General features: G+C 42.6%; 1 protein-coding gene across 9 annotated transcripts in view; it reads left to right on the top strand.

Moving 5' to 3' along the window:
• The first annotated feature begins 5,917 nt into the window (after window positions 1-5,917).
• Window positions 5,918-13,623, top strand: part of MTR (5-methyltetrahydrofolate-homocysteine methyltransferase) — a 48,759-nt gene continuing 41,053 nt past the window's right edge. For 6 of the 9 annotated variants that reach the window (XR_010429095.1, XR_010429094.1, XR_010429096.1 and 3 more), the window contains exons 1-2: window positions 5,925-6,003; window positions 11,614-11,825. Coding sequence is in view for 4 of the 9 variants with exons in the window: in XM_064648740.1 (XP_064504810.1) it covers window positions 5,982-6,003; window positions 11,614-11,825 (234 nt within the window). In the remaining 5 variants the exon portion in view is untranslated. Of the gene's footprint in view, window positions 6,004-10,102; window positions 10,226-11,613; window positions 11,826-13,623 lie in introns of those variants that run through there. The other 3 variants (XM_064648735.1, XM_064648737.1, XM_064648736.1) reach the window with 3 other exon arrangements.

Below are 13,623 nucleotides of genomic sequence, written 5' to 3'. Positions count from 1 at the left end.
TACAACACTTTCAGCATTAATTTTTTTTCTGTCTGGTAAGTTTATATCATTATGCCACTTGCATATTTCTTTCGTTTAATATGTTGATTTGAATAGTCATTTTTAATATTTCCAGCAAAAACAGTTCTCTTGAAGGATTCATATTTCTGGAAGTGGTTCCTTAAACTTCTTTCCTAGCTCATGTCTGGGACTTAAATCCTTGCTGCTGTTTCCTTGCTCCTGGCCTCACCAGCTTACTTCTCCCTTCTATTTCTGCTCTTCTGCCTAGAATGAATTGTTTGCCTGGGTGGAGATAGCATTGCTCAAACCCCTCTGAAGAACAGGGAGATGGTGATTGCCTGTAGAAAGGGTAGGGAAAATGTCACTGCTATGTCTGTGGTCATATGCAATTTCCACAAAGTGTTGAAAGCTAGCAGGTTAGACTTTAAAACAAACTGAATAATGAATGGTGCAGTTCTGAAGTCCTTTGAAGGAAAGAGAATTGCCTATAAAACATGCTTTTCTAGCAGATTGCTGATGACATACAGGATTGTTTGTATGTGTAAATTAGAGAAAGCTAAGAGGATTTTCCAAGGTATTTTACACAGAAGGATTCTCAATGCTCTTGCAAAAGAGTCTTACAAGGTTTGCTGTTCAATGAAAGAAAGTGATATAACGGAGGCTGCTCACTCCCTGGGATGGAGTCATGCCTGACAGCCGGAGGCACTGCTGGAAGCTCTCCAGGGCCACTCACACATCATATGACCTGCACATGTCCCTCTTCTCTGCCCTGTTGTGCTGTGTCTGTGCTACCAGGATGCAGATGGCTGCACTACTTGGCTATGTCTGTACTTTTCATTGTTCACCTTTCCAAGTTGGCTAAACCTTCTACAGTCCTTCTTATTAGACACATTTTCATAGATCTCAAGCTGTGTTGAACACAAACTGATGTCCTTGCCAGGAGGAGTGTAATCCCATTTATAGTTCACAGGCAGCAAGAGTATGCCTAGGGCTTGTGCTCTGACAGTCCCCCTCAGCTGCTTGTGTCTGTATCTCTGAGCTCATCTATCTACTGGTACAGCCCTAAGAACACCATCAGGCTCCAACTGCCCTCAGCAGCTACATATCAGACCTCCACCCCTGCACCTCCCATCCATTAGCATTTAGCTCAGGCCCTTATCCTCACTCCTTGCTTGAGCTATGTTGTATGAACATATTGTCTAATCTATAATCTCCTGCTGATGGATTGCTTAGCGATCACTGGAATATGGGCTGAACCTGGTAGCATCGACAGACCTGCTCTTCTGTTTTGGCTAAGGCAGGATTGCCTCATTGCCTGTGAGGTTACTGCTCCCACCTGCCTTGCCATGGCCCTCACACCTACTCTGTCACCAAGGCTTTTCAGCTCTCCTTCACTGAGACCTGCAGCCCTGACTGGTTTTTTGAAGCACTGTCTGTTGGATGCAGAACTTCATGCCTGCATGAAATGGCCTGCTCTAGGCCCTCAGCTTGTACATGTCTGGCAACATAAGCAAGAAGCTCTGCCAGCAAGAAATAGAACAGGAGGTACCTTCAGAAACCTGTTTCCATAACCACTCTGGACTCATCCAGGGCAGATGTTGTCCTGCCCTGGGCAGGGGCAGTGCAGCTCAGCTGATCTAATGTGGAGAAAGAAACCAAGATTCTTATGCACATCTACGACAAAACATTTTCTTATTCTCTGAGCTCAATGTTGAGCAGCAGACACCAACAGCACAACAGTGCCAACAGCTTCCAGTGCTGTGATATATGATTTTGAGCAGAAGTGAACAACATGGACAGTGATTGGCTCTCCAGGGAACACTGCCCTGGCACCCCTGAGCCCCTCTGAACTCTCAAAGGGGGGCCAATTTCAACCTATGACAGTAGATTAAATTTGTTGGTATTCCTCTGAGCTGTGCATCTTAATCAGGCTATTTTGGCATTTGGAGTGTGCTTAGAATTGATCTTGAAACACTCAGCTTTCTTTTGGTTTCTCGTAACATTTTGATTCTGGAAGAAAAATGTTAAGATCATAATTTGGCTTAAATGGAAGAGATAATTTGTATTTGGATCATAAAAAATCACCCTCTACAAAATTATTAAAAAGAAATAGTAATTCTTAAGCTTAGAGGAAATTCTGAAAATAAAAAACACATAGTGTAACTTAGTCAGCCAAAATAGGGCAAGAATCCAACTGCAGCAAAACAACACAAGTGGTAAGTGACCAGAGTGTCCAAAAGCTGTGCTCTGAAATCAGATTAATCTGTTTTCTTCTTCAGACTTTGGCATGGAGTTGTGAACGCTTTGCTTATATATAATTCTCTGAAATACGACTGTTCCTTAGTAACATGAATAATCCCCCTGTTCTTGTTAAAATAAGGATTACTTATGTGAATAACCCATGGGAACTGCATCCTTAGGAATAAAGGCAGATAATATGGGAATGAAAGGCATATTTTTGTAATTAATATTATGGAGATATTTAAAACACAACCCCAAAAGCTGAAAGAGTGGGCTAAACCCCTGTGTTTGATCTTACACATGCATAAGGTGAATATGCTATTTAACTACATGGGTGTGCAAGTAGAGTAACAAACTGGTGAAGCAGATCCTTGGCATGGAAAAAAAATTAAAATACGAAGATGGCTTTGTTTGCTTCAAACGCTACCTGGTTTTAAAAGATCTGTGTGTTTCACTCTGCCTGTGGGAGGAGTCAGGGAAAGCGGTGTTTTGAAAATACCTTCAAATATACTTGAAATACCAGGACTTGATCTCACGTAAATATTTTTAATTTTTTTTTTGCTAAGGATATTAATTTGGATTTAATCTTGTTGCAAGTAAGAAGATGTTAGCTTTACTGAACCACCACTTATAAGCACCTTCAGCAATCCAGACTCTCACCATGATGACAGATGTTTGCATGAGTGAAACCATGTCTGCATCTGATGTTTAAATAGGACTAATTCCCAACAATGCTAAGGTCAGGTTTCTCACACATGGGAATGCTGGCATCTTTGTGTTCTCCCTTGCTTTACTCCATTGCTCCGCAACTCTAAGGTGCTCCTGGTATTGCTTTAAATGTATTAAACATATTTTGACAGCCTAATTTAGCAAAATAAGAACAATGCTCTGTACGACAAAGAAAAAGCACTTTTCAAGCTTCAGGGCATGCTCACTGCAAATCCTTGAACGTTTCCTGCAAATGCACTGTGTATTAGAGCTTCTCAAAGAAACAGCTCAAAAATTTTGGTAACTGCAGGTGTGTCAGCCTCAGGGTAGGGATATGCTCCAGGTTCCCTGCACTGTGCAATACTGTCAGCATTGAAACTAAACCAAGAAAAGGGACGTGAGATTCTCTAACAGTGCAAAACAGTTTCAGGCTGAAGTTCTGTGTTGATACTTCTTTGTTGGACTGTCTGGTTTGACGAACGCTACCTTTAACCACTCATTCCTCTTCCCTTCAGCCTCTCGAGTGTATCTTGCTTCTGTGTCAGCTCTGCAGACCATTCTGCTGCAGATGAACTGGATCAGAGACCTGTTTCCACTGAAAACGGACCTTTACAGAAGAACTGTGGTCAAGGTCTAGCACCCACACAAGCAAAAGGATGCAAATGAGGATGGCACAGGGTGGAATCTGGGACTGACTTTTCATAGCACTGCACAGTCAAACTGGTTCGCTCTGGTTGTGAAACTGCAAAGGAAATGGGACATATGAAATGAACCTTTTCAAAAGCACCTTCAAATTTTCAGCATTTTTTTTTCCCACTGACCTACTTTGCAGCAGTTACACAAACAACTGCATCAGCACACGCAAGGACGTGCTGAGCTGTGGTACAAAGATCTGTCACCACAAAGCAACTGTGGAGACAGTGAACTTTTTAACCCGAATTGCTGCCAGAGGAAATTTTCATAGTATTATGTGGCACGACAAAAAGGTTGGAAACTGTCCAAAAGTCAAGGAAGGAAATACACACCCTAAAATCTCACAATGAATGGTTCTCAAATCATTGTCCATCTCTGTAATATATGCAAATTATGTTTAAAAGGGATGAAATCAAGAACTCTCTAGGAGTACCTAACTTTTGCTTCTGTTTAGTGTATTCAACTTCTGTTGTTAGGCTTTTAAAGACTGCATTTCCAGACTACCACATCTTACACTGGAATTTTGGGACACATTTTTGCAGTGGGAGCTCAAGCTGATCACTGCAATGGTTTGCTGAGAGGCAAGGTCTGCTCTCCAACAATGTCTCCTGTCATTCAGAACCAGAGCATGGCCTCTACAACTGAAGTTGGACTACCGTCTAGTTAATTTGTGGGCTGCCTGTATTTTTTTTTGAAGATGAATTAGGCATATACATTATTTAAACAAATTTTCAATAATTTGTACACTTAAATCACTATTGACCAAAGTGACAGTTGATTATAAAAGTTCCTAGATCACATTGTACTCAAAGACTTTGTAACCACCGTTTCTGTGTCTCAAAAGAAAATTCAAGAGTAAATATTTAGCCTCCAGGAATCATCTACACTAACGGCTTTTAATTCATTTTGAGTCCCCTAAAGACTTTCCGGGGAAAATGCAGAAGCCATTATTAAGTAGTAACCCATATTCTGAGTTGATAGAAGGCTTTACTGTTGCCCCACAGAGCTGACCCCCAGGTGCCTGAAGGAGGGAAGCAACCTGCGTTCATTCCTGTTAACACAGAAACAGCAGTCCCTGCATCTTCACCTGCATCATTTACTTTGCTTGCTTAAGTTACTGCAATGCAATAATATTGCAAGCAAAACAGGAAAGGCTGATCGATAACCCATTTTACAGACTCCCTTCTTTTCCCATTTTGATCACTGAACTCGTTTCAATGACAATGCTGTTCATGTTTATTACTGGCACTTGCATTACTAACATGAAATGAGAGCAGTGGTTATCCCCTTGAGCTATTCTGACTCTTGGCAAGCACACATTCACTACACAGTGTCGTGATTGCAAGGCTGCTCTGCAACTCTGGCAGGCAGGTATTTCTTTTAAAAGGTGAGTCCTCATATAAGAAGTTGAAAGGATGTATCACCAGAAGTGAAACTCCTGTGTCAAAACGAGGCACATTTTATTTGTTTTGTTCGACTGTCAAGCAAACTGTGCTTTAATTTGCTTAATTCCTTTAGTGTAAACTTGTTTCCAGGTTTACATGCCAGTAACACGCATCCATACACCGCTGCCAAGTCCGACTTCCAGTTTATGTAAGGCATATTTACATGTTTCCTCTCAACACTACATTTGCCTACAATTGCAGCACATTTGTCGTTTGCGTTCGAAAGAATTATTCCCCTACAACGCATTCCCGCCCTACTTCTCCCCAAGATGAGGAACAACTCATTTTGTTGATCCCTGCCTGGGTCCAAAATCATCCCCCCGGGGCCATCTAAAGCTGTGTCGGTGAGTTAGTTCGCAGACCAGACTCCGGTCTGTGTCCGTGTGTCTGTCTGTGTCTGTGTGTCTGTCTGTGTCTGTGTGTCTGTGTGTCTGTCTGTGTCCGTGTGTCTGTCTGTGTCTGTGTGTCCGTCTGTGTCCGTGTGTCTGTCTGTGTCTGTGTGTCCGTCTGTGTCCGTGTGTCTGTCTGTGTCCGTGTGTCCGTGTCTGTGTGTCCGTCTGTGTCCGTGTGTCCGTCTGTGTCTGTGTGTCTGTCTGTGTCTGTGTGTCCGTCTGTGTCCGTGTGTCTGTCTGTGTCCGTGTGTCTGTCTGTGTCTGTGTGTCCGTCTGTGTCCGTGTGTCCGTCTGTGTCCGTGTGTCTGTCTGTGTCCGTGTGTCTGTCCGTGTCCGTGTGTCTGTCCGTGTCCGTGTGTCTGTCTGTGTGGGTGTGACAGGCGGATCACGCTCCCCTCGGGCCAAGAGCAGCGCGCGCTTCCTGCCCGCGCGCGGGGCGGAGCTCGCGCGTCACGGGCTGCGCGCGGGCCCCGCGGCCGCGGGCGGTGACGTCTCGGCAGCGATGGCGCCCACGGGGCCGCCCGGTAACGGCTGCGAGCGCCAGGCGCGCGGGGGGGGGGGGGAAATGGCGGCGGCGCCGGGCGGTGCGGTGTGTGAGGGTGCGGCGGGCGCGCCCTCCCTCCGGCTTCTGGGGGTGCCCGCGGCTCGGTGCAGGCGGGGGCGGCACTTATGCATCGCTTGTAGCCTTTGCAGAAGCCGCTTGTGGCGGGTCGGTGTTGGCAGTGAGTGAGTGCTCTTGTTGGCGGAGCCTCCGGCTGCGCCCTGCCTGGAACGGGTCGGGAGGTACCGCAGGGATACCCGCACCGCCCTGTCCGCCGACACAGTTATGTCGGGAAAATAAAAACCGGAGCTCGGTAGTAGGGACTGGGTGTGTACCAGCTGCTCCGGGGCTCTAAGCCAAAAGTGTCGTTTCGCGGGTTGAACAGAAGTCCTGTAAGGATAAGTAAGGGAGGATAAGTAAAGTTGTAGCTGCTGATTATCGTTGTTGGTATTTTGAAATGGACAGCTCCGTCAGTGGCAGCTGCTGCCTGAAGAGATCCCAAGCACTTTCCTTTTTAATATTTCGGAGGGAGTGCCTGCTGCTGAGCCTGTACTTCGCTCAGGATTGCATCCCTTGGCTTGTCGAACAGGCCTGCACCGGCACCGACTCCATACTCAGCTTTTGTGGTCTGAGGCTTTTCCAGGTTCCTCTGGCAAAGATGGTGGTGTTGACCTGCCCTGCCGTTTCTCCCGTGTCATTTGGGGTCAAGCCATGACTGTCCTCCTGCTGCAGAACGGAATGAGTTTGGCTGAAATGGGAGATATGGGAAGGTATTTCAGCAGCACCTGGAGAAGTGGTGGCAGTTGAAGAGAAGTTCTGTGTAGATGGAAGCAAAAATTGTGTGCTGGGGATGTTTGTGGAGCCCCACTGAGCAGGCACAAGGCAGTAGGTAATGGTGTGTCCATCTGGCAGTGATACAAAGGACCTGCATTCAGGAGTGGGCCATCGGGAAGCTGAGCACAGTGCTTCTCCCTAGCCTTTCAGGGGCAGTGCATGCCACAAAGCAAGGCTGTGCTGATCTGGAAGAGGGTTTGTTTCCTGGTGATTCCTGCCTGTAATGAATATCTGTTGTGAACAGTTTAATGTCAGAAGATGGACAGTTGTGGTTATAACACAGGGAGCTTTGTAAGCATGAGTTCTGCGTGTTTGGCTAGGGATAGTGGACACAACAGAACTGTTATACTAAGAATTCGGTGACTTTAGTGGTAGTTGTTTGCCTTTCAAGCTAACTTTGTAAATACATTGGCTATAGAGGTATCTTGTCTGTCTGTTATTTTAAGACCTGAATGGTTCTGAAGGCAAGTGCCAACATAGAAGATGTTAGCAAGGTGCACACAGGTACCCAAGGTGAAGTGGTAAAATCCAATGCTTCTCTCTTTGGATAGACTGGGTAACAAATAACTTAGCAATGGGGTGCTGCTGCCCACTGTTGCAGAGGACCTGTGTGCCATCCTTTGCTACAGTTCATGAAACTCTTACTGTTGCCCGAGGGCACCCAGTGGAAGAAGACTTAATTAATTAAACAGCAAATAATGCTGAGGTTATCATGAGCTGCCTGTGGCAGACTGATAGCAAGAGCATCCTTTCTAGCCACTGTGCAGTGATTTTTTTGAATGATGGGCAAACTTGTGCTTGGAGCTGGTATGGGGCAACGCTGGTTTGTTGAATTAGAATGTGCAAATGTGGAATGGCCCTGTTGTCCTTTAAGACAGGAGCTGGTCAGCCTAGGAAATAGAGGGTACTAAGTGCCTATCCCTCCATGTGGTTCTTCAATTTGCATTCTCGCACATTAACGTGCTGAAAAGGCTTCAGCACTGTCACAGCTAGGCCAATCCTCTATAAAAGTTTTGGAAGAAACTTGTAGTCCTTTATTCCCGTCCAAGTACTTGTATACCAGACTGTTTTATACTAAGAATAAATTTGTAATGGAAGTGCATAAATAATAAAAAAAACCCACCTTTGAGAATCAACACCTTTTGAGAATCATTTCAGGCATCTGAAGAATGTATTTTTGAGGAATTTGCAACCTTTGAAGTCCTGTTTCTTGTGGAGAACATGCATTTATCCCTTTAATTTTTCATATATGGCCTGTGTGTCATTGGGTCAGGATAAGGAGATGAATGAACATCATCTACCGTGCTCCTTGACTGTTTAATTGCTACGTTTTGAAAAATGGAAGATTACATACAGTTGTGCAAAGTTTATAATTGTTAGTGAATGACTGTAGGGGTGAAAAGCTTTACCAAAGAGACACCTTGTGCGCTATGCAAATTTACTTGGAAAGATCTACAAGGAGTAAAAGTTCTTGTAGCTCAGATAATTTTCTTTTGCAGATGAGTAATTCCCTTGTTCATGTGATCTCAAGCCAGAGCACTTACCTTGGGAAAGTGAAGCAGGGTTCTGTATCCCACTGACTTTCAGGCCAGTGCTGTTGGGACATTTTTGTTCATTTGGTATGGTCTGCTATTTGGTATGGTTCCAGCTCTAGAGCACTCTGTGTTATATTTTGAGTTTCAGAAGAGTGTAAAATCAAGGTAATTGGTCCTAGGTCCTGTTACTTTTAATAGTTTTTTGCCTGAGCAGAGGTAGAATCAGGGTTTGTAAACAAAAACAACAATAAAAAAAAGGCTGACCTGATTTTTCCCAATTTAGGAATTTCTCCAGACCTTTTTTTCATTTATTTTGTAACAAACTGTTGCACCTTGTTTGCTGGAGAGAGGAATTCTGTGAGTTGAATGCTGAATTAAGGTGATGGTGCACTTTTTTGCAGACCTGACTCCCAACTTCCTCCCACCCTCCTCCCTGCTTTTCTTCCAAGGGCAGAGTTCAGCACTTCCTAGCATGGCTTTATGAATCAATCTTCTTTGAATTCTGGGGTGTTTTTGGACCTATCTGTAGACTTAGTTTCCGACTTGAAAATTGTATCATAAGTGTGCCAGAGCACGACTCAAGTAGTGCAGGCTCCTGATGGAAGAAGAGTCAAGTGTTATCTATAGCAAGGACAGGTAATTTGAGTTTTGGTGGGCTTGGAGCTGTGCCATCCATCTGTAAAACATAGGCTCTGCATATCTCTGCCGCTGATGGCCACCTTCATGATTCCTGCCCTATTTCTTCAGCTTTTTGAGATGCTGATGAAGAAGCACAGGTTTGAGAAACTTCAGAATAATGCTTTTGCAGCGATGAAGCAGAGATCTGTGCTCCTGTGAGCAGAAAACCATGCACCAAAGCAGGATCTGTTCAGCAAGGCAAGCTGTAGAGAAAGCAAAATGGACTAGATGAGGTGCAGGATTACAACCAAAGGGTAGATCTTTCCTTCCCTGTGTCTACGAGAAGATAGGAAGCATGTAGGTAAAAGGAATAGAAGCCTCTAGAAAGCAGGACTTGCTCTGGGAGGGCTCTGATAGCCCATCTCAGCTGCAGCTCTTGAGGCCAAGGAGTTGACTTAGAAGGCTCATTAAAACAGCAGCAAGCTCTAATGTATGTGTGTGTCTCATCGGGCTGTAGCTCTTGCAAAGCGCGAGTTATGCACCACAGGAGCCTGCATTGCAGACCTACTTTCAGATACGATTTTTTGTGTCTTGCTTCTAAAAGCCTTTAGCTCAAGGACCAATTTTATTTTCATGAATAATTTGATGGTTTAACGTGAGTAGGTTTAAGCTCTTGTGTAAGAACCTGCTGAGCCTGCCTGTGTGGTGTTAAAACTTTCAACTTGAAATGAGGGTGGCTTGCTTTTTGGTATTTTAATCTCCCTTCAAATGCTTCATACTTGTTAGAGAGCAAATTTTGTTTGGCTTCTCTTCATGCTGAGACTTTATCTGATTTAGAGCTGTTTTCCAGAGTATTGGTATAAATGTAACCTTGTAATGCTTTCCTCTTAGCCTCAGCTTCTCTTCATCACATTGTTTTTTAGCCGTACTGTTGCCAAAACAGAAGTTGCATTGCAAGAATGCAAAAGGAAAAAAGTCAAATGAGTTAGCAGTTGCCAGTGATTTTTAAGTACTACCGTGTGCAGTAGTAAGTTGTACTTAAGTTGTAATGAGACATAAGGATATTTTTTTGACTCAGAAATCATTAGTTTTTTTACAAGGGTTTATATGATGGTTCATAACCAGAAAGCAATACAAGTCTTTACTTAGAGTAAGCCCAAGCTGAATGAAGGAGACAGATAAAGAATAGCACATCATTCATCTACATGTTTGTGAAAGGTAAGTGGGGTCCTACTCTTGTAGTTTGGGTTTTTGATAAAGAGGCTGTTTGATTGTTTTGTGATATGTACAGCCTTATCAATGCCTGTAAGTATCTGAAGGGAAGGTGCCAAGAGGGTGGAGCCAGGCTCTTCTGGATGGTGCTGAGCAGTAAGACAAGAGGCAACAGGCAGAAACTGATGAATGGGAAGTTCCATCTGAATATGAGAAAGAACTTCCATACTGTGTGAGTAAGTGTGCACTGAAACAGGTTGCCCAGAGAGGTTGTGGGAGTCTCCCTCACTGGTGATAGTCAAGAACTGTCTGGATGCAGTCCTGTGCCACGTGCTCTAGGATTACCTTGTTTGAGCAAGGAGGTTGGACCAGATGACCCACTGTGGTCCCTTCCAACCTGACCAACTAAGTGATTCTGTATGTGTCTTTATTCTGAAATGATTCTGTGTATGTTCTAAAGAGGAAAAGTGGAATTACTTTTGTCGTGGTCTTGTTTTCTTTTTTTGTAGTTGGTTGGGTTTTTTTGTTTTATTGTTTGTTTTTGGTTGGTTGGTTGGTTGGGATTTTTTATGCCTCTGATTATAGTTCTGACTTTTTCTCTAATGTTTGGAATGGTCTTTGTTTGGGATCTTGAAGCATTATAGTACTGTATCTTCATTCCTAATGATAACGCTGAAATTTCTACAGTTTTCTGTTTCAGTCATGGTTAGATTTACCCTGTCAAGTATCTTGTAATTAGCATGTGATTTGCCTGCTTTGTTTTCTTCTGGCGTTTTTGTGGAGGAGAAAAATGTCTTGCTGTGTTTGTGCAAAAGAAAGTAAAGCCTGGCTGTTATCTGTTGGTGTATCTTGGCGTTTGCCACGTTGTTATTTGGGACTCGAGTGAATTTGGGACTCACTTGAATTGTTTTTGCTTGTTCAGTTTATTTCTCTTTTTCTATCATTATGATATAGACAATTAAAGTAGGTGTGGTTCTTTTTTAATGAAGTTTAGTAATTTCTGGTTTGCACTTGCATAGCACTTACAGTCTGGTGTCTGTACCAGAGGGCAACTCTGCGTTGCTGCTCAAATGTTGCTCTGGTGGAAGTTTATATAGAGAGTTTGACATATGCCCTTGTGAACTTTTGATAATAATTTTATCTGTGGTTGATTGTGTGCAGGTGACTGTACTTAAGTGAAGGACCAGTTGAGTTTAATTCTATTTAGATAGATGCAGCTGTTACCTGACATCAGGTTATTGGAACTGCAGGTGAAGTAAACCAATTACTTCTGATTTCAGTGGAGGATTAGTTATTTTATTCCATTTCTCGAATGGGAAGAGCTCAGGTTGTGCAAGTGTATAGATAGAGCATTTCAAAACTACTTAAATATTTGGTTAATTTTCTTACAACAGATCCCCAGAAAAGTGTGGAAGATGAAATCGAATCCATTCTGCAGGAGCGAATAATGGTTTTGGATGGAGGCATGGGGACCATGATTCAGCAACGTGCCCTGTCAGAAGAGGATTTCCGAGGGCATGAATTTAAAGATCATTCCAAGCCTTTAAAAGGCAATAATGACCTTCTTAGTATAACTCAACCTGATATAATCTGTGACATACACAAGGTAGGTGGTTCTGATTTCTGTCAGAAGGAGGGAGAATTTGGCCTCTGCGCTCCCCTTTTCCATACCACAGGCTGCTGGCTCTCCTGCGTCTGTTGGGAATAGGGAAGAGAGTGCTAGGTAACCATGCGAAAAAGAATGAGCAGATTTGACTGTTCTGGTTGTGTGAGCATAGCATTCGTGTCTTGGTTCCTGATGTCACCCAGGCAGTGCTGTTTTCAAATCCCTTTTTGACTTATGTCCCTAATGTATTTCTATTAATTGTAGATTCTGTTTTATTTCATTTTTATTTCCTTTTCTTCTCCTCAGCCAGCACTAGAAATGCATCTAACTAGGACATATTGGAATTCTAGATGCATTTCTATAATTGCGTGTTAAAGAGCTGTTAAATGTGGCAGCCTGAAGGCCTCTCCATAGTTAATGAATGTATGGGCTTCCTAATGAGTATTCGTGCTTCCGTATTCTTGGGTTTTCCCTAGAATACTAATGTGTGGCCCAGAGGATAAAACAGTCTAAACTGCTGATGATTAGGAGTTTGCAAACAGATTTCATTATTTTCCTGTCTTCAATTAGACTTTAAAAAACAACTTCCTAAGTCTTCTATTTATTGAGCTGCAGGTATTTGTAGGTCTTACTGTAATAATTGAAATGCTTTTGAATGCATCTATTTGTTATTCGGTTGAAGGTTCATATCTATTCTGGGTTTTTCCAATTATTTATTAACAAGATCTGTAATTCACTGATGAGAGTCGTATTTGGCTTATGTTTGTTAAACTTAGTAGGTAATCTGTATGTTTTTGTTTACATCCTAACTGTCATCCTTTGGATTTTAAGAATGATGAGCTGGAAAGAATCAGCCTTTGACCTATAAAAATTTCAGGAGGAAGTATTTGTAGACTGAGTTTTGTCCCTACACTATCAACTGAGCTGTAGTGGTCAGGAACCTTGGACTTTATATTAGTTTGTGGTTTTAATAGGATAAACTGCTTTAACAACTGAATTTTGCAGGTTTAGTGGAGTAGTAGTGATGTGACTTGAGAATGTATGTATTCAGTCAAACCAGGTAGCCTGCTGTTATCTCTCCGATGGCCAGTTACAGGTGCTTTAGGACGAGTGCCTGTAACAGCACTGCAGCAGCTACTGGGTCAGGTGCTTTCTGAGCAGTGGGTGATGACTTCATATTTTACAGCTACCAGTGGTTATTTCTTCTGAGAACTGGACAGAAGGAACTTGAAATAATAGATGAAAATATTTCTACAAAGTAGCTATGATCCCACTATATGTATGGTGGGTGGATTTTTTTTTAAAATTTAATTAATGACTCAGTGAGTCAGATCTCAGAGGTATCAGTAGCTTGAAAAGTAAGTGTTAGCTGTACCTTGTCTGGCAAAGACAGATTCAGAGGTAAGAGATGTGATATATTTTCAAAGGCAAAAATTATCTTCCTGATTTGAGCATATTTCCTTCTACGGTGGTAGACAGTAAAGTCAAAGAGCTTTTGCTAAAATGACAGATATGAACTAAACAAAATCTAGTAAAAAGATGGACACATTTAACATGTTTAGATGTTTTTCAGAAACTTAATTACTTGATTATTAGTGGACATGTAAGAGCTTGTATATTTTCATATAGTTATTTGTAGGTACTTTTGTACGTTTTCAGGAGGAGCTGTGAGAAAGCATATTTGTTTGCAGAAAAATATGTTTTAAAGCAAGTTTAATTATTTTCTGCTGTCAGTTGGATGAAGACTTTATTTGCAGTGTTGAACTCACTGAGTTCATCTTACTCTTATAGGAAAGTC

Source organism: Pseudopipra pipra, chromosome 3 (genome assembly GCF_036250125.1).
Source record: "Pseudopipra pipra isolate bDixPip1 chromosome 3, bDixPip1.hap1, whole genome shotgun sequence".
NCBI classification, from domain to species: Eukaryota; Metazoa; Chordata; class Aves; order Passeriformes; family Pipridae; genus Pseudopipra; species Pseudopipra pipra.
Note: the sequence above shows the minus strand (reverse complement) of the source record. Positions and strands in the feature narration are given on the sequence as shown.